The sequence below is a fragment of the Callorhinchus milii genome, unplaced genomic scaffold (assembly GCF_018977255.1).
Source record: "Callorhinchus milii isolate IMCB2004 unplaced genomic scaffold, IMCB_Cmil_1.0 Scaffold2, whole genome shotgun sequence".
Taxonomy (NCBI): Eukaryota; Metazoa; Chordata; class Chondrichthyes; order Chimaeriformes; family Callorhinchidae; genus Callorhinchus; species Callorhinchus milii.
The window spans coordinates 33,063,948-33,085,146 of NW_024704743.1; the positions used below are offsets into that span (position 1 = coordinate 33,063,948).

Here is a 21,199-nt window from a genome sequence, read left to right on the forward strand (position 1 = left end):
ACAAAGAACCAATTTTTTGTGATCTATGTTTTGTGGCTTCAAATAATTCACATAAGAAAACAGTCAGTGATGTTTCGTACATCGTATAAAATGTTCTTCCACAAATTCATTCAAACTTTGGTTTATTGCAAAACTAAACTCAATGTCTCATCCCTATTTTTTGGGAACAATTGCTTGTTGCTGCTGATGGCAAATTTGGTATGAAATGAATATTCCACAGAAAGGCTCATGAATGCAATTTTGTCTTCCATTAGGAACAGCAATATAATACACTTAGTTTTTTTTAACACATATACATCTCAAATCGTCCTAGCAAGACAGATTTTTAATATTCCAAGAGCTTCCAGTAACTGTACATCTTCATACTGAAATGCCCTTGGATACAAGTCCTCCAAGTTTTATTTTTGAAGTCCTCAAAATTTTATTATGAAATTAATCCTGGCTTAGAGCTGCTTTAAGCACTCCAGGACGCTACCCCGCGTAAAGGGCGCTACGTAAATGCAAACTGTTGTTGCCTTTGAAGACTTTGCATGAAAAGTACAAAAATAATGTCTTATTAAGAGAGCCTAGTACTCTCAACATCAAACTTATTCAGAGCTCAGCTCACCAATGAATGTGTAAAGTTTAAGGACTCATTATCAAGAAGTTCAACATCATTTGAGTCCTTTAGCACTCCAAATGTAAATGCAGAGACATGGTAATCCCTGTGACTGTCCAGACACTCAAGGCAACTATTAAGATATTAAATAAAATTCCTCCCTGCCTCCTTGAACTTTTAAAGCCCTCCTCAACACCTGACTGTGCTTCTGGTCATCTTGCCCGCCACTCCTCAGACGCTCCCAAATCTGGGTATCCAGCCAGCTGTGTAAAGCGCTATGAGATGTCATCCTAACGTAAAAGGCTCTATATAAATTTCTTGTATTAAGTTGTAATTGGGGCTTATTTGCGACTTTGTAGCTCCCAAGGAAAAGCTTGCAAATACAAATTCTGGGAAGGAAGCTACCCCTTTAAAAAAAGCAAATGTACTTACGTTTTGAGTCCTGCATTTTCCAGCACCAACTCCTCTAAACGTGTGGATCTGGCAACAACTCGTAGAATTTGGTCACAAACATCTGTGGACTAAAATTGTTTAGAAAATGAAATCTGCCTGCAGCAAAAACACATGCTGGAGCAGCGACAGACCTGACTCTGCAACAAATGGTTTCCAGCTATTGAAGGCCAAAAGTAAGTCACAACTTTTATTATAGTTGGCCTCTTTTATTACAGATGGTCCAAATCCCTGATTGTCCAGCACCTTGGGACATCCTCCCAGCGTCAAATGTAATTTGTTGTTGTTGTTGCCTGAGACAGCAGGAGTGCTGGCACCCTAGATGCGCAGTGTGAAAGTGTTACAAATTTACTTACCAATTTAAGATCCTTAGAGGAGAGTTTTGTGAACCACTGGTTGTACTCAAGAGCAGCAACAATTGGTATCAAATCTCTAAAAGGCAAAAAGAGACATTACTTTACTTTGAATTATTGTAATTCAGATGCTGAACCCTGCTTCTTTAAATAATTGACAGTAAACAGATCTAATGCACCCGAAAGAGCTTGTCGCATAATGGATTAACTTGTGATATTTCTTAAATGGATTCTGTTAATCTGCAGGAAATCTGTTCTGAGAGTGAATTGTGTCACAGTCGATCTCCTGTGGCCTGGAATGAAGAACGTCTGGAATCGCTGTTTGCACAACTCAGATTCCTTATGAAATAATTTCATTAGGAAATACCCCAACTTTATATTTAGAACCCCATATTTTAGATAAGGGCAGTTAATGGAACATACCAAATCAAACAGGCTGCAGGATTTTCCAGTTTCATCCACTTGACCAAAAACAATGGTCTAGGAAGCCTGATTATTTTTTACAAATACAATCTTTGCATTTTGTCAGGTCTCACTGATCAGTCCCATCATTCTTTTAAATTAAACATTCTTTTAAATTCCAGCTTGCTGGTGGAATAGTTGGATGAGATCAAACGACCTGGCGTTTAATCACCTAAATCTCAAGTGATTTCTTTCAAAACTTTTTAGCACCATTCTGTATGGGTTTGCAACTAAATTAAGAGTCAGCCAACAACAATGGCAAAGCAGCTTTAAGCGATCACTGAGAAAGCAATTACAAAGCAAAGTGAATGGACCCAGTGTAACATTTGCATTTACCTGTGATCCAGATGGCTGAAGTCCTGTAAGTTCAGTTCCCTGGTATCTTGTGTTAGATAAATTGTATCAACGTCCTTTGAAAGCATAAAAGATTGGGATCAGGATCAAATAGATTTGTTATTCAGTCTGTAATCAGCAGATATGAACCATTTTTAAAAAAATGTATATATAAATGATTCTACAAAGTAGGACATACAGGGAAACTTTATAACCTGGTGGCTGTGCCTAAAGTCTCAGGGACTTCATTATAAAGATGAAAAAAAATCAGAATTCCAGATAGTCACATCGCTGCTAACATCACTTCCTGCATGCTCCACATATGTGCAAGAAGTGCAGCTGATGGCATTTCCTATGTGCATTCATGCTACATGGAGGAAGTGCCACTCATGTCACTTTCTTTGTGAAGCGACATCAATTGCACATAACCAACACGCAGAAAGTGATGTTGGTGGCACTCCCTGCACACAGTGTCCACGCACACATTCAGAATGTGACATCAGTGGCAACCTAACAACTTGAAGCCAGACAATATTCAATACGGGAAACCGACTAACCAATGCAGAAGGTGTGTGTTCCACGCTTCCGGTTACCACGGATCTTTGATAAACTCACACTCAAAGGCTATAATGGCTTATTTGTGCATAATTTATTCTTCTAAGATCTTCAAAATTTTTGCCAATTTTTCCAATCTTTAACCAAAATCACCCATTTTCAGTCTTGCCAACAGCAGAAATGTGTAACATCACATAATTATTTTTCCCATTTGCTTTATCCTTTGAACTGTAATATTGCCAGCTTTTTAATCTTATTTCATGCAAAAATGGTACTGCAATCTTTAAAGTGTTTTGGAAGGTGAGCTTACCCACTGCACTTCCTCCCTATACGGCAGCCCAAGCCAGTCACAGACAAAGGCATAGACCTGGGAGAACCCACCTGGAATCAACACAAAGGGGTTTAAATACAAAAACTGAAATCTGATTCTATCCAAATTAAAAACGAATAACACTACAATTAGTACTGTTTATATGCAACACAAAACAACAACAAATTGTATTCATATAGTACTGGGAGGACATCCTGAGGTGCTTGATAGTTGAGAGTTTGCATCCAAGCTGGGGGTTGGGTGCAAACTCCTTGATTTCTGACCAATTCAACAAAAGTTACACATCAAGCCCTTGGGACGGCATTTAGCAACAGGAAAAATGATGAAAATGCTTGGATTTGATATAACACGTTTTATGTCAGGTAATGTTTCAAATCGCTTCACAGGATATACTGTAAATTACAATCATTGTATATTTTTATAGGTAGTTATTTTTGCACACAATGTCACACAAACAGCCAAAAAGTGAATTTTAGCTGGGAGATTGTTGGCCAGGATACTAGGAGAAACTTCCTTCTCTTTTCAAATACTGCCATGGGATCTTAAGATTCACTTGAGCAGATGGACGGGACCTTGGTTTAATGTCTCATCTAAAGTATGACACCTCTGACAATGCAGCACTGTATTGGAGTTTCAGCCTAGACTGATTTCAAAGTCCTGCCATTGGGATTGAGCCCACAGCCTGACACTGAAGTGAGAGTGCCATCAACTGAGCTAGGCTGATACCTAAACGTGCCACCCTCATCAGATAATCCATTAATAATAAGTAGCAATAATTCTTGCAGTTGATATAGCATCTATATCAGCAACACCTCTCAATGTGCTTGAAGGAAACAGCCATGAAGTGAATGACCGATTTTTTGGATGACTCTTTTCAATCGTGTTATAGGATCTAATGTCAACTTGAACAGAAATTCTCAGTTAAATGTCTCATCCGAAGAACGGCACCTCCAAAAACTGCACGAGTGTCAGCCGAGAATGTAAGCTCAACAATGTTCCAATGTGTGGTTTGAACATAGAAACACCTGACTCAATGCAAACAACTGAACAAAGCTGGCGCGTGTTCATCTAAAGAGCAGCAAAGAGTATAATTTTATAGAATGTCAAAATTACGTTTGCGTATTCGCAAAAGGGGCCAGGCCTGCCACTTAGTGTGGATAATTAGCTCTCTATTACTATTTAAATCAAATCAGTCACTATAGTCTACAGCAGGCAAGAAGTAATAAAAAAGTTGACGAATTGAGGACAATGGATAGTACTCAATTGTTTTCGCCTCTGGAGCTTGGATTCAGGCCACACTAATGGAATGCAAGGTTTCCGAGTGTCCTGGTTGCATCAGTCCCAGGCTAACGGCATTGGGGTAGTTTCTTTAAGTCCCGACTCTCAAGTTTCTAATGAGTGCCTCCAAGTTAGCATTAAATTGATAATATCATTTAGAGGGATCACAATAATTTAGAGGGATAATTAGAGGGATCGTTTCAAAATTACTATGATGCAAAATCATTTAAACAGATTGTTTGCTACAAGACTCAGTCAGCAAGCCCCGAGAAATGTGTCTCATAAAACAAACATGAGTAGAATGAAGAAATAGCCACTCAGCCAAGCAAATCTGTTTCTTCCAATGTATCGTGTAAAATTTAAGCAAGTTATGTGGTTTTAGCTGATTACACCCAACAGTACTCCAATGCACACCCTAGGATCCCCAAGTCCTAGCTCCCTCCAACCTGGGTGAATTAATCTCTGGAATTAATAAGCAGAGTGTATCTTTCTTCCATTTCCTGTGCCTTCCACCCACAAGTCCACATTCCATTCCAGACATAAGAAATTTCTGTGAGCAGATGGCATAGCTGCGCAAAACTCTGTCTGTTTTGGAGACGCTTAAGCATGGTGATGGCTTTCCTGATGTGTTAGACAGCTGGGCTAACCAGAAAAAATAGACATAGCATTCCTTAAAAAATGTCAAAATCGTTAGACATCACACCACAGTTCCCAGAGCTACCTCTCAAAGCGATAATCTCACTTCCAATCTCTCCGTTTTGACCAAGCAGTGAATCACAATGAAGTTTTTTTTTTTAAAAATTGGGTTCATTACAGCTTGCAATACTTTTCATCTCTATTTTATTTTAAAACAAATCTTCCCCAAATTTGAATGAATTTCACCCACCACAAGGTCCTGGTTCTGCAACGTTCTGACCATCCCACATTGCTTGCAAAGCAGCGAGTCGCTCTGAAGGCTCCATCGTCACCTTCTTCATTATCTTCCTGTTCGTATCAAAAAAAAATGAACAGAGAGTAACTGACTTGCGATAGTATTCAGAGGAGACAGCAAAGTTACAGGTTTTACAAAAAGATAATTCCAAGAATCAGAAATGACAATCACTGAAATTGCAGAATATGAGAAGTCATTTTGTCCCTTTGAACCTAAACTTATTCTCTTCCCCACTTCTCAAACACAAATTTTGTCTTCAGTCTGCTTTGAATTACTTCATAATTTCTGCTGTGTGCAGAAAATACTGTTGAGGTACAGATTGTTGCATCCAACAGCACTTGTGTACAGCCACATAATTGGTTTTGCTCCACTGGGAGAATCTACTTTGTTCCTCGAAGCTCCAATTCAATTTACTAAACTGTCCCGATCACAAAACATGTGCACCTAATGCAATTTGGAAGTCGGATATTGTTTTAGTGGGAGAAAGTTTAACGTCTCATCTGAAGGTGGGTGCCTCTAACAATGCACCACTGTAATAATGATAATCCTTGCATTTGATACAGCGCCTTATCACATCTTCGAGACGTCTCAAAGCGCTTTACAGAAATACTGTAAAGTGTAGTGACTGAATGTTTTGTAGGTGAAACACAGCAGTGCCCCACTGTACTGGTGTGTCAGCATAGACTATATGGATTCCAAGTCCCAATGTGGCGCTTGAGGTGAGAGTGCAACCAACTGAGCCAGGCTGACACACAAGGCTCCATTGTAATTTTAGCTTTCGTCTATGAATGTTTTCACTGGGCAAGAGAGTGGGTGGATGGTGTAAGAGGAGAAATTGTCCTTTTTCTAAAAAAAATCTTGGGACACTGAATCAATTATATACTTGGGGAGTAAGAACAAGCTAGTAATGTAAAATGATTCATGGATGATTGTTCCTGCTGGCAGCTAATTAAGGCAGAAGCCTAGTGAAATGCTGATCCACCATAATTACCTAACGAAGAGTGTGTTGGAGATCTAAAGAGGAAATGTTCATTAAAGAACATTACATCAGTATCCAACTTAATAATAATCCTTGTATTTTTTATAGAACCGTATAACATCCAAATGTCTCAAAGTTATTCACAGAGCTTTTCTGTAAAGTGTGGAGGCTATATACGTAGCTGAACTCAACAATCAATTTGCACTGAGCAAGATCCCACAGATCAAAACAGCTCTAAGTGTTTTTTTTTTAATCTGGGGAATTATTGGACAGGATATCGTGAGATACTCGATTCTCTTTTCAAATAGTGCCATGGAGTCTTTTGCACTCACCTGCACAGACAGACGGACCTCAATTTAACAACAACAAAATTACATTTATAGAGCGCCTTTCATGTCGGGAGGACGTCCCAAAGCGCTGAATAGTCGAAATGGGGGAGGGGTGGTGTAGGGGTGAGGGAAGGCAGAGAGGTGGGAGGGAGACCAAAAGCACGGTCGAAGAAGGGTCTTGAAACCGGCCTTGAAGGAGGCAAGGGAGGAAGTGAGGCAAAGGGACCGTGAGATGGAGTTCCAGAGTGTGGGGGCAGAGAGCTGAAAGCCCGGCCACCGATGGTAGGGTGGGTCGGGAGACATGGAGCAGGCCGGAGCCCGATGAATGGAGAGAGCGGGCAGGTTGGTAGGGAGGACGTCAACTGAAGGAAAGCACTCTGGGATGCTACCCCATGTGAAGGGTGCTATATAAATGCAAGCTGTTGTTGTTGTTGGATAGGACCTCGGCAATGTAGCACACTTCCAGCACTTCATTGGAATGTCAGCACACAAGTCCAAAGTCCTTACGTGGAGCTTGAACCCGAAACTTTTGGACTCAGAAGCAATAGCAATAATCCTAAACTGGATTTAATGCTCTAATTGTGACTTATTGAGAGGTTCCTAAATAAGGAAACCAGAAGGATACTGCAGTGACTCATAGGAACTCGACTCTGACACAATCAACTCTCAAAAAGTTGCGAAGTACTTCCAGTTTCCAGAAAGGGTTCCCTCTCAGACCCTTATTAAGCAATTCTGTTATAAATTTTCACACACCAGAGCTGAAAATGATGATCCAATTATAATGGCAGGAGCGTTACCAGAATCTGATTTAAAATGGAAATAGGAATGAGAAAGAAAATAAATACAGCAATAATAAAGCACTGAATTATATAAATATACATATATATATAAGAAAAATAAACTGGTGTTATTATCCATCCTTCCATTGAAAAACAATAATAGCTTTTCTGAAAAGTGGCATCAACCTCATGGTCTTGATGGAAGTACCTACAATGGAGAGTGACCAGGAAGCATCTTCTTGAGACAAGATCCCAGAAGTCCCACCACTTCATTCACCTCTTCTGAAGACGTTAACTTCAAGGATAAACAGCATCGATCAGCTTCAATGACTAACTGTAAAACATCAAAACAAATTCACAATTTTTCAACTTGCATTTATAAAATAATTTCAAAATGTTCTTCAACCCGAAAGTGGCGTCAAACAGCTAAATTGTCAAAATTGCTACAATAAAATTCCTCTCATTTGACATAGAGCTTCGCAGTGAATTGTTATGTGTATTTGTAGGCAAAATGGCACAAATATTTGCACAAATAACATCAATATCATGAAAACAGCCATGTATTATTGGCCAGGATACCAGGTTAAAGTCAGTTTTCTTTTCAATTAGTACCATGGAATCTGAGCAGAAAGAACCTCAGTTTAATGAAAGTTAGCACCTCTGCCAATTAGCACTTCACCAGCACTGCCAAGATCCTTCCAACTCGTATCAGCCAATTGTCTCTGCACTGGCTAAATCTGCATCATTCACCTTCCCAAGAGCAGAGTTATTCTTATCTACCACATCAACACACATACATGTGTGGAGTTCATTCTGGTTTGGAAGTTCGTAACCATGGGAGGTCCTCCCGATGTGAAAGGCGCTATATAAATGTAGTTTTTATTTCTTTGTTTGATAAGTTTCTGAATAGGTGAGACATCTGGCTGACCAAAAAAATTACTACATCAAAGCAGTATAAGGGGACCTATGGAAGTAACCCAGTGTCAGTCATGGTAGAAATGACATTGCAAAGTCCATCACATTGGCGGATTTTCCAAATATTACAAATGTAGTAAATGTTCTACTTTTTATTAAACCATAATAATTCTTGCATTGGACTTAGCACATGATCAGGATGCAAACATCTGAAAACAAAGCAGTCACCTTGATAAGAAATGCAGCAACTAATCTGTGCTCGCAATATCCCACAAACAGTGATGGATAGCAAATTGGTATTTCTTTCATTAATTTAGACAAGGGATCCAAGACACCAGAAGCCCAAAATTCTACCTACTCTTATCTTGCAAGACCATTTTGTCTAAAGATTTAAGATCACGTGGAATTGTAGAACATTTTTAAATTCAGTCTCAATTTGAAACACGGTTTCTGTAATTCTTAAAACAAAACAGCTTCCAAATTAAGACTGAATTAAGAATTTTTCACAGTTCTGCATAATCTTAAAATTTAAAGACAACATGGTGTCAAAGGTTAAGTCCAGGTAAAATTTCAGGCCTCAGGAGAGTCCAATACTTTTACTTCAAAACAGCACCTCAGGCTACCACCTGCTGTTGAACATTGTGTTATGTTCTCAAAAAACAATGTGCAGAACACTATTTTATTTCAGCTCACAAGTTACAAATCAAACAATGCAACCAAAAATTACAAATGAAACAGTCCAACTCAGTTCTGTCTGCTTCTCTACATCCTGATCCCCTTCCATTGGTCCTAGTCAACTGGTCATTATTGTCTTAATGAATATCCAACACAATGCTTCCTGAGCCAATGGAATGGAGCTCCAGCATTCCAGGTAAGAGTCTCTAAAGGTGATCGTCCAAAGCAGCCCAGCAGGAGCTTGGCGTAGCATTCCATCTGAACCACAACATGTCCAATAAGGGCAGCACTTCCTCACGTTGATAGCTCGAGTCGCTGCATGCAATTCAGAATGGGACCATTTCGACTCAGAGGTGCAGGGCACCAAGCCAACCAAACTGACACAAAGAAGAAAGAAAATAAATCCTTTATTTGGAGGTCAGGAGCATTCCTGCAGATGAGCTCACAATTCTGAAGCTACTTTGAAACAGCAACTATTCAGCATGAATTGCAATCTGTGCTAAGAATAAAGAGCAAACGATGACATACATCCTTTGCTCCCCCACATCTGGGCCCTGACCAGCACCGCTTTCTTCCACCTCCGCCACATTGCCTGTCTCCGACAATACCTCACCCCAAAAGCTGCCAAAACCCTTGTCCAAGCCTTTGTCACTTCTCGGCTGAACTACACTAACCCGTTCCTCACTATTCACAAAACTCACCTCATTCAAAACTCCGCCGTCCGCATTCTCTCCCGCACCAAACTTTGTACCCCGATTACTCCAGTCCTTGGCTCCCTGTCAGAGCGGATTGACTTCAAAATCCTCACTCCAGTGTTTAAATCCCCCCATTCCTTGGCACCTCCTGTCTCTCTAACCTCTCTCTCCACAGCAGTACCCGCTGCCTCTTCTCTACTGGGTCCGGCCTCCTCCTTGTCCCCCGAATCCTCCACTCCACCATCGGCGGCTGTGCCTTCAGCCACTATGCCCTGAAACTTTGGTACTCCCTCCCTCAATCCCTTTGCCTCAATCCTCCTTCCCCATCTTCAGGTCGTGCCTGAAGACTTCCTCTTCAACCATGCCTACGGTCACCTTCTCCTCCCCCTGGCTCAGCCTCCGCTATTGTTACGCGCTCTGCGACGCTGCCCGGCATGGAGGGTGCTATATAAAGTTGTTGTATACAAATGATGAATGATTGTCAAAGTGACGAAAAGTTCTCTGGATCAAATACAAAGCCATGTAAAGTTCAGGGATCATTTTTCTGCAAAGCATATGCTAAGTGTTATCTGGAGAAACTGATGCCATTGACTGAGGTGACATTGTGAGAAACTAGCTTGGAGAGAGGAGGGAAGAGAAATTGTACCAAAAAATAAGAAATGAGCTAAATGCCTTCAGCAAAGGAGACAAAAGGAAACTGCGAGACAAGAAAAACAGCAGGAAAGCACCTGTTATGCTGCACCAAGATTCAATCTACAACAACAACAAGATTACATTTGTATAGCGCCTTTCATGTCAGGAGGATGTCCCATGCTGGACAAAGTACAGCATTTCAGACCAATATAAGATTAAATGTAGAGTTCTTTACTGTACATTTTAAAAAAAATATATTTTCATACTTTTCTCATCTATATGTAGGAAGACATAATATAAACTAACTGTCAGAGATTATGGAAGCATCATATTATGTAAAGAAATTTTGTGATGAATCAGGAGCATTGTTTTTTTGTACAGTCTAAATTTCTTACCAGAAATTTAACCCAAACAAAGTTTCAGATTTTACTTGACTGACAACATGTGTGTATAGAAGCTTTAAACATCCCATACCATTTCCAACTAGAAACGGTAAGTTGTTCCCTTTCAACAACAAATTGCATTTATATAGACTTTCACATCGGGAGGACATCCCAAGATACAGGACAGTGAAGGGTTTGCACCTGAATTGGGAATCGGAGTCAAGAGGGATGGAGGTAGGAAGTTGAGCGAAGGTGCAATTGAAGAGAATGTCTTGAGACGGGCCTTGAAGGGGGCAAGGTAGTGAGGAAGGTGGAGAGTCTCGGGATGGAGTTCCAGTGGGGTGAGGGCAGAAAGGCTGAAGGCCCAACCTCCGATGTGTAACGGGCAGAGCAGGGACATGGAGGAGGCCAGTGCTTGCCAAGTGGAGGGAGAGGACAGGTTGGTAAAGGTTTAGTAGGTTGCAGAGGTAGGGAGGAGCAAGACCGTGGAGGGATTTAAACGTTTATTATGGTTAGTCGAGTATCTGACACATGTGGAAACCCATCACCATACTTAAAAGAGTATCCAACCCAAGCTGATATTTCCATGCAGCCCACATACACATGCAAATATCAGGGATAGATTATTGGAATGGAATGCACACTCGCTTCCTGCAGGGATTTACCTAATCCTGCTTACCCAATTCTGGAAAGATTAGGCGCAGGTTGGCAAGAGCCAAGGCTTGGGGACCACAGAGTGTACGTTGGGTACTGCTGGAATCTAACCAGCTAAAACCACATAGCTTGCCATTGATACTGCTTTCCCGCTATTTCTCCAGCTAGGACCCCATCCCGTTAGGGCTTTGGCTTGTAGAGCTAACAGAAGCTGAATGCAATGACTCCCTGACCCCAGTGATTGGTCTGCCCTTCCCGGACTTGCTAATGAACCAGACTGGCTGTGCTGTCATCAGCAATGCCCTGGAATACTGCGGACCCAACTGGCTCAGGAACCAGACTACCAAGACTGCCACAGAGGGTTGGCTCGACTCCGAAATTCCATTGCCAGGCATGTCACCTTGGAGCCAGTTCAGCTCCAAGGAGACCCCACGTATCCCCTCCCCCCATGAGGATAAGTTTTAAAGGTGAGGATGAGGATCTGGAACTCGATCCACTGGGAAATGGGGAGCCAGTGAAGCTGGGCGAGGATGTGGGAGAGGACACAAGCTGCAGTTCAGGGAGCAGGGAGTTAGCATAATCAAGCCTGATGTAATGAAGGCGTAATAAAACAATCCGTTTTTGTTTATGTCCATTAACCCTTTAATTATTATAATCATCCTTGAAAGTTGAACCTGGGGTCATTTTGACAATCATAATAAAACATCCAAGACTAAATGAAGAACTGGTGCAATTATTATAGTCAATGCCTCATCAATCAGAACAGAAGATAATTGTGAACAAGGTGTTGCTTCATTAGTAAATTAAATTTTGCCCCTTATTCTCAGCAGATTACAATTCTTGCTTAATGTGAGGTTTCAAAGATGTCTCCTTCCATGCTTCAGAACTACAAGCCTTCTGCTTCCAACCTCAAAACAAGAGAGCTTTTCCTTCCCCTTTCTTCTTCAGTTTGGCTCGGTTGGTAGCACTCTCAGCTCTGGGTCAGAAGGTTGTAGGTTCAAATCCCATGCCTGGACATAAGGTCGTAATCTAGGCTGACATGCCAGTCAGCACTGAGGGAACATTGCATTCCTTCAGATGACACATAAAACTAAGGTTCTGACAGTTCAAGTGGATATTAACAATCCCATTTAACTATTTTGAAGAGGAAGAAGTTCTCATCAACAACCCAACAAATACACACATTCATCCAAACTCACCGAAACAAGATTAATGCTGAAGGTTCTTTATCTGTGGTTCTTTGGTTCTGTGCATATGGTAGAATGCAGGCATACATTAGGCTTTGCCTAAGTAATAGTCACTACAAAAAATAACTTGTATGCATTCAAGACAATTTGTGATGAGCTACAGGAAGGGGTGAGGCAGAAGGGCTCCAAAATATACAGCCTACAAAATATACAATCAATTCACTTTACAGTATGTTATGTGAGGCGCTTTGAGACGTTTCAATTTGATAAGTGCTATGTCAAATATAAGGTTTATTATTATATAAATACAATAGAACCTCACTAATCCGGTCACTGTAGTGACTGGCCAAAGGTGACCCACTTAGTGAACTGAACTGATTATTGAAACAGGCCTAGCGCACTGTGTACAGGTTAATAGCGGAGGGGGGTGTTTGTACTGAGGTTGAAGTGGACAAGGGCGCTGTAGTGGTCGCAATCAATGACCGTTGTCCTGAATAGTGAGGTGCCCGGTTTACTGAGGCAGACAGCTTATCTTTTAACATTGACAATAAAAGAGTCTGGGAAAATGTGCCTGCATTTGTAAAGTGGCTGGATTACCAAGCTGACCGCAGTCTGGGTTTCTACTATACTAGTATTTCTCCAATTTATTTATAATTGGATGAATCAAGGTCTAATACTGTTCAATACGGCGTTGACTCAGCTTGGCTCAGTAGAAGCACTCTCACCTGAGTCAGAAAGTTGTGGGTTCAAGCTCCACGTTGGGACTTGAACTCACATAGTCTAAGCTGACCCTCTAATGCAGTGCTGGGGGTGGGTGGGGTGTGGCATTATCAAAGGTGCCATCCTTTGGATGAGGGAGATTAAACCAAGGTCCCGTCAGCCTGTTCGGATGGAAGTTAAAGATCCCACGGCACTATTCAACAAAAGGGAGCTTCTTCTGGTGTCCTGGCAACAATCCTTCAAATAAAATTGGTCATTCGTTTCATGGCTGTTTGTGGGACATTGCTGCGTGCAATTGTGCTGCTGCATTTGCCTACAAATACAGAGTCACTCCATTTCACAGTAATTCCTGTGAAGCGTTTTTGAAGCGTCCTTCCAACGTGATAAGGTGCTATACAAAATGCAAAATACAAAATTTCCTCACAGCTCATTCCTCTAACACTGGGTATTAGCCTCATTGTTCTCCTCTGCATTACCCCTGTTACCTGAGTGACCTCCCTATGTTTTGGCAGCAGAATCACTACATTAACAGAGCAGCTCCTTTATACACACAGAAAACCGTGAATGATCAAAGTTGCATCTCTGCCTACATAAGAAGCAGTCTCCTGCAGGTCTTACTGGGATCTAGTGCTGGGTTACTCATACAATCCCTACTGGCAATGTAATGATGAAAACATTGCTAAACCTGTACATTGCATTATCACATGAAAATCATTTCTCCCAACTGTCAGCTCTGGTTGCATAGTCTGGCAACATCTTTTAGAATGGATGCCAAGACTACAAATGCACAATACAATAAATTTTCTTTTGATAAAATAAACTGAAGCTGATGCAATTTCAGCAGTTGCTTTCCTCTCCACAGGAAGCAAAGAACATTCTCTGAAGCTATTATTCTGCATAAATAAACCCAGGCACTTCCATTTGAGTGTTCTTTAGGTACGAAGGTAGGTAAGGTATTTCATTTAGAAGAGTGAAGGAAATACCCTTTTTGAAGTTGTGCGGAAACCAATACTCCAAAAATCTGACAGATCTTATGATGCTTTCTTTACATTAGGTACCAGAGCACATGGGGAGGAACAGGAAAGCAAGGAAACAGGAACACTATGCCTCAGTCGCTGATCTAATACAATCTGTGATGCAAATGCACAGCATTTTAATACACTTCTCAATCAAGACGATTGTACATCTTTGTAAGTGCTAAAAATAGCAACTATAATGGTTATAACAAGTCCTTCACAATCCATCACCTCACCGTCGAGGAAAACATCAACATCCTTGCCCTCACCGAAACCTGGGTCACCCCAGGCAACACCTTCCCACTAGTTGAGGCCACATCTCCAGGTTACACCTTTCACCAAGCCCCATGGCCTAATCACCGTGGCAGTGGTGTGGCTCTCTTCTCCCGGTCCCCCCTCGGCCTTTCCCCTTACTCCTCCGGAACCTTCCCCTCCTTTGCACACCTTACCCTCTACCACCCTCCAGGCTTTCCTTCAAAATCCTCCTGGTTTACCATCCCCCCAACCCTTCCCCCACCTTCCTCTCGGACATCTCCACCCTCTTATCTTCTCTCTCCCTCTGCTCTGAACGCCTCCTTACCTTAGGCGACTTCAACCTCCACTTCACCCCCTCCTGCTCTACCTCTGCCGACTTCTCCTCCCTCCTCTCTTCCCTCAACCTCTCCCTCCTCATCCACTCCCCCACCCACGACCATGGCCACCCCCTTGATCTGGTGATCACCTGGGGCCTCACCATCGTCGATAAAGCCATCTCAGACCACCACTTCATCTCCCTTAACACCTCAATACCCCTTTCCCTTTCCCAACCCTCCACCATTACATACCGTCCATGGAAAAAAATGTCCTCCCTCTCCCTTGCCCCGGAGTCATTTGAACTCCTACACCTCTGGCTCTCACTGACTGATCTCCCCTCCTCACTCTCCTTTCTCCACAACTCCCTCTCCTCCATTCTGGACTCCCTTGCCCCCTTCACCTCCCGAATTGCCTCATACTCCCTTAAATTCCCTTGATACACCAGCCATCTCTTTCCCTCAAGGCACAAGTGCGAGCTGCCGAACGCGCCTGGACCAAATCCAAACTAACGATCCATCGGCAGATCTAGCTTCACCATACCAAGACCTACCGCTGATCTCTTGCCTCCGCCAAATCCTCCTTCTACTCCAAGGTTATCTTGGTGGCAAAGGACAACCCCAGGCTTCTCTTTTCACCACTAACCGTCTCCTCCGTCCACCTTCCCATATTGTTTTAACATCTCAAGGTGCTTCACAGAATATACAGTAAAGTGAATTGACTATTTACTTTGTGGGCGAAACGCGACTGCCAATTGCACACAGCAGTGTCCGACAAACAGTCATGGATTGAGTGACCAAATTATCACAATTTTCACTGTAGATGTGCAAGTTACCTCAATTGCCAAAAACATCCTGGTATATAAACTGAAGTCTACAGTTGTGAAACAGAAGACATTAACTTCTCACAGGATTCATTTTCAGTCTGCTGCCGTTTTGTTAATATTTCAAACCAAATCTTTTGCATCAAGTTAAATTTTTTTTACAAAGAATGTACAGACTCCTCAACCCAGAGGAAACAGGCTATTGCCATCAATTACTTTGTGTTATTTATGGCTTCCATCTACCTCCTCCTACAGCACTGAGGATCCTTTTTATTGATCTGTCACTTGTAATGAATTTGTGAGACATGTACTGGAGTTACAACTTGGCAATCGCCATTGAAAAAGGAAATGAGCTCATTGTAAAAAGATATAAGATCCAAATGATATTGTGAGCATTCTTCATGTATATGATCCTGATGGGATATGTTACTTATACACTATTACAGAAAAAAGTCTTTTGCAACTAATTCCTCTGCTGCAATGATTTCATTTACTTTACGCAGGAAAGACTTGACCACAATAATAATATTCATTGCATTTGATATAGCGCCTTATCACATCTTCAAGATGTCTCAAAGCGCTTCACAGAATATACTGTAAATTGAATTGACTGTTTGTGTCCCACAAACTGAGTGACCAATTTTTTTAAAAGGAGTTATTACCCCCGGAATATCGATCTGACAATCGAATAACAACCAGGTTCCTACTTACTGCTGGGTAAACCGAGGCGTATAGAGAAAGGAAACTTACCCAACGTTTCACCCTGTCGGGAATCAAACCCAGGTCTCTCGCCTGTGAGGCGAGTGCTCTAACCACTGAGCTACAGGACTCCACAGTCCTCCACAGAAAATGAATTTGATCCACAAGGAGAGAGTAGGCAAATGTTTATTTATTTTTATTGTTGTTATGTGGCTGTCCGGAGGTCTGGTGATGTTACATTGCATGTTAGAGTTCACGACAATAAATCTACACAATAAATCTAAAATGTAAGAATGTGGATTATCAGCAACTAGTTTCTTCACATGGCAAGTTTCCAGTCTTGGTCCAGGTCTCAGTGAAAGTCATACAAGGGGTAAGGTAAGTCAGTCTTCACCATCTATCCTCACTTGAGAATAGATTTGGAAATAAAGAGACTTGCACATCCACAGCGCAAGTCACATCAACTTACCCTCATGCTCGTTGCAGCAGGTAGCTAAAAGAAGCACTGACTAAAACTAGGAGCAGATTGCTATTTCAATGCCAGCAAATGTTTCATAATAATAATCCTTGCATCTGATATAGTTCCTTATCACGTCTTCGAGACGTCTCAAAGTGCTTCACAGAATATACTGTAAAGTGGATGACTGTATATTTTGTAGGTGAAACACAGCAGCCAATTGCACGCAGCAGTGTTCCACAAAGAGTCGAGGATTGAAGTGATCATTTTTTTTATAAAGGAATTATCACCCACGGAAAAGCGATTTGCCAATCAACTAACAACCAAGTTCCTACTTACTGCTAGGTAACCAGAGGCATGTGGAGTAAGGAAACATGCCCAACATTTCGCCCTGCCGGGAATCAAACCCAGGTTTTTCACTTGGTGGAGAAAAGAGACAGAAAGAACCACACGAAAATTGAGCCGTAATTTTGTTCAAAAAAATTTGACCTTCAATCCAGTTAAGAGACAGACAATTCCGTAAAATTAAGTCCAACATAATCAAAACGTTTGCATTTTTCAACAGCAAAGAAAAAAACTTTTGCGCAGAGATTTTGAATAGGCATTTTTTTTTAAAATCACAAAGCTACAGACTTCCACTTTACATTCTCCTGATCAAACCGTTGCATCTCTGAGACATTTCAACAGTGAAAATATCGTCCGTCTCTCCCCCCACGCAGAAGTATGATTTACATAGAAATTTTGCTGATCAACAAACTTAGTCATTACATATACCAGACTAATTTCTAATGATTCCATTTCAGACTGATCTCTTTTCGCAAATTGAGAACTGACCTGCCCAGGCTTGCAACAGCTTACTCCTTGAATCTCCAGATAGTTGAAAGTGAGTTCCAGCTATATGAGAAGAGAAAAAAAATCCAAAGGTGAGATTACTATGCAATGGCTAAATGCTCACTGTGTGTGTACTGAGACAGCATATGTTCGAGATTCCAAAATTACCTGAATTAAGAACAGACCACACAATGGGGTCAATTTAAAGATGCATTCAATATCGATCACATTGAATGTACCCAAGTATGCTGGAGGTGGATCTCCAGACCACATTCTCACCGGCTTTTTACTAAGACCAAAACCCAAGCATAGTCGGTATCCCATTAACCTGCAGTCAACAGCACCATTCAGAAATCCAATACTTCTTCGACAGCTCAACTAAGAACAGAGATTGATGTGTATGCGCATGTGTGGTGGGCACAGGAAGTTGGGAGGATGGAGTGGTGGGGGGGGACAGGGGTGCGGGGGTTTGCAGACTTATATACTGGAAAGCATTCAGTGTGATAAATATTAAATGCATCCCTAGGCTATCTTCATTATATTGATCGCATGACTATAATAATAATAGCTTCACAGTATTTACTGTAAGATGTAGTGACTGTATTTTGTAGGCAAATGCGCAACAAGTGTAGCCACATATTTATAAAGCTAAGAATGGATAATGAAACACTAGTGATAATCGGAGCAGCATGCTTGTTCTGACTCCATTACAGCTTGCTCATCTTGCACATTTCGGTCATGGAGAAAGCTAATGGCCTAACAAGAAGAATCACTGCATCTCAATGCGTGAACAAGACTCTCAGACTTTGTGGAAGACTCCAATGCAATGGTAAGGGATGCTTCATTACAGCTCAGAAATGCAAATGAAAAACAAGCTTAGTGATGCAGATTGTACAAGCAGAAATAAAACATGAAAGCATTTGTTCACCAACTACAGCAGCAGCAGCTCGGAAATTCCAACCATCAGAGACACAAAATTAGGTTAAAAGTACATCTGGAACAGGACTACAGTACGCATGTGTCCCAATCGTCAATTAAACCTTTGTAGCTTTCCCAAAACAAGAAAGTGACAGGCAACTTATGGGCAATACTGCTCGAGCCATCCACTAGGAGGTGCACCGTAGAAAAGAAGGCAAAATCTCCATTTAACATGTCCCACTGTTAGCTCAGTGGAGATCAGGGAGTCATTCCACATTCACATTCCACTACTATATTATGTGCTGCAGTTCTATTAAAGTGGGGATTTATTTTAGTATTCAACACCCAATACAGAAGCAGAGTGAGTACACTGCATATATTTACATCTTTGCTAGGAGAAGCACAAGGCCATGAATTTCAAGTCCTCTCTGTGAAGCATGCAAAATGCATCACCATCACCCCTACCACAGTGTTCAGTTTTAACTCTTGCATCAGACACATACCTTAGTAATGAAGAGCTAATGAATGGGCTGTGACCAAAATATGCACGAAGCCTTCAGATATGGCTATGTAATGCTTTTCAACACAGTTTCAGTGTGTTTACACATGACAAGAGGTTTAATGAACCATCCAGAAAGGGTTTGTGGTCTCCTCTCTCCCCCCCCCCCCCCCCCCCAGCTAAGAAAAGGTGAGCACCTTTCTTTGACAATTACTGAGCAAATTTCCTTCACCCTCATCAAAGAGTTTCATTTCCTGTTATTAATCGGGAAGAAAGTATTAGACAAAACATTACAACATTCGAATAAAACAAGTCAAATATTTGATTTGTCTGTAGTTTTGAACTTTGTGTGTAATTTTTTTTGTTCAAACGGGTGTCTGACATACATGGAAACTCATCACCATGCTTAAAGAGTATCCAACCCAAGCTGAGATTTCCATGCATCCCACCTACACATGGAAATCCCAGAGACAGATTGTTGGAATGGAATGCGCACTCTCTCCCTGGAAGGACACATCCTGCTCACCGAATTCCAGAAGGTATTAGCCTCAGGTTGTCAACAGCCAAGGCCTGGGGAGTCCAGAGTGTGCATTGGGTACTGCTGTTGTGTAACTAGCTAAAACCGCATAGCCTGCCATTGATATTGCTGTCCAGCAAGTTTTTCCCCTTGCCAGATGAAGCTTCGCGCACAAAATATGCAGTCAATTCACTTTACAGTATATTCTGTGAAGTGCTTTGAGACATCTCGAAGATGTGATAAGGAACTATATGAAATGCAAGGATTATTATTATTTCAAACCCCTGAACTTGACAAGATTACTTATTCAGGAAACTTTACTTTCTCATCTGGACAATTACTGGAAATATTTGAACTGCCACAAAGTCATTGTGTATATAAAAGAGTATTCTCATGGGATGGATATGTGCACATATTGGTACTGCAGAATCAAACTACACTAACATTTAAAAAAAACACATCAGTCCATGTAACAAGTTTAAATATATGTTATAAAAAGCTCATGTGACAGCTTCTTTTAAGAAATGACCTCCTTCCTATACACTTCAAATCTGACTCACCCAATCTGCATTGCATGTGATGACCTGTTTATATAAATATTCAGGGCTCCTTTTCTGGTTTTATTTTGTCAGTTTTATTCTATTTTTTCCCCTTCCCTTCTCATTTTAACGGCAACAATTCTCATTTATAAAGCAGTCGTCTCCTGTGTTGTAAATTTCTTTGGTTATGGGAGGTGACTATAGGCAGCGTCCAAGAGAAAAATCTTCAGTGTATTTGAACGCAGGTAAGATGGAGGCAGAGACAGAGATGCAGGGAGTGATGGCTGAAAGCATGGCTCCTGACAATGGAGCGGAGTAATCGATGGATGTGCAGAAGGCCCGAGCTAGCCAGAGCGAAGGATTTGGATAGAGGAGTGTGGTGTTAGCAGGTTAGAGAGGTGCTAGGGTATGGAGTGCTTTATAGATGTGTGAGGATCTTGAAATCTCCTCGTTCTATGACAGGAAGCCAATGGAGCCTGGTAAGGACTGGCGTAATGCCCGGGTGTGGAGTTTGGTACGGGTGAGGATACAGGAGGCGGAATTCTGAATCCGTTTAACCATCAATCTCCCGAAGAAGCCGCATTCCTTTTTTATCTAGTGGAGGGCAGCTCCACAAATTCCGGCTACCACTCACCCTCCACCCACCCAGTGGCCATTACTCAGTTGTGACTTTCCAGGCTGATCGGTCATGGTGGGTAAAGTGGGGGTGTGGGGAGAAAATTTAAACGAAAAAAATCCACAACCAACACCGATCCTATCCTCACCCTGTCCTGCTCACTATCTAGCAGGGAACGAGAATTTCCATTATTTAAACCCAAGATGCCAATTATAGCCACGATTGCTGAGGTCAGCTTTTCGGCATTGACTGGGATTCGATCTTATAACCTTTCTATCTGACTGACCCGGTACTCATCAGGTGGGCCGTGCCTTTGCTAACTAAGTCGTAACGGAACTGCACATTTTCTTTAACTCTTGAAAATCATGGGCTTCAAGAATCAGCATGAACTTTGACGTCAGCTTTCTAAATTCAGACATTTTCCTCCCCAGTGCACTTCTCTACATCCCCCAGAGAATACTGTAAAAATGCCAC

The 21,199-nt window shown here is 41.6% G+C and overlaps 1 protein-coding gene across 1 annotated transcript in view; it reads right to left on the reverse strand.

Annotated features, from left to right (window-relative positions):
• The window catches only part of LOC103184542 (F-actin-uncapping protein LRRC16A), a 205,566-nt gene that overhangs the window by 117,606 nt on the left and 66,761 nt on the right, over window positions 1–21,199 (reverse strand). The window contains 7 exon segments of the mRNA XM_042332579.1: window positions 1,031–1,119; window positions 1,405–1,480; window positions 2,200–2,273; window positions 3,062–3,132; window positions 5,247–5,344; window positions 7,591–7,712; window positions 17,640–17,699. Coding sequence (XP_042188513.1) covers window positions 1,031–1,119; window positions 1,405–1,480; window positions 2,200–2,273; window positions 3,062–3,132; window positions 5,247–5,344; window positions 7,591–7,712; window positions 17,640–17,699 — 590 coding nt within the window.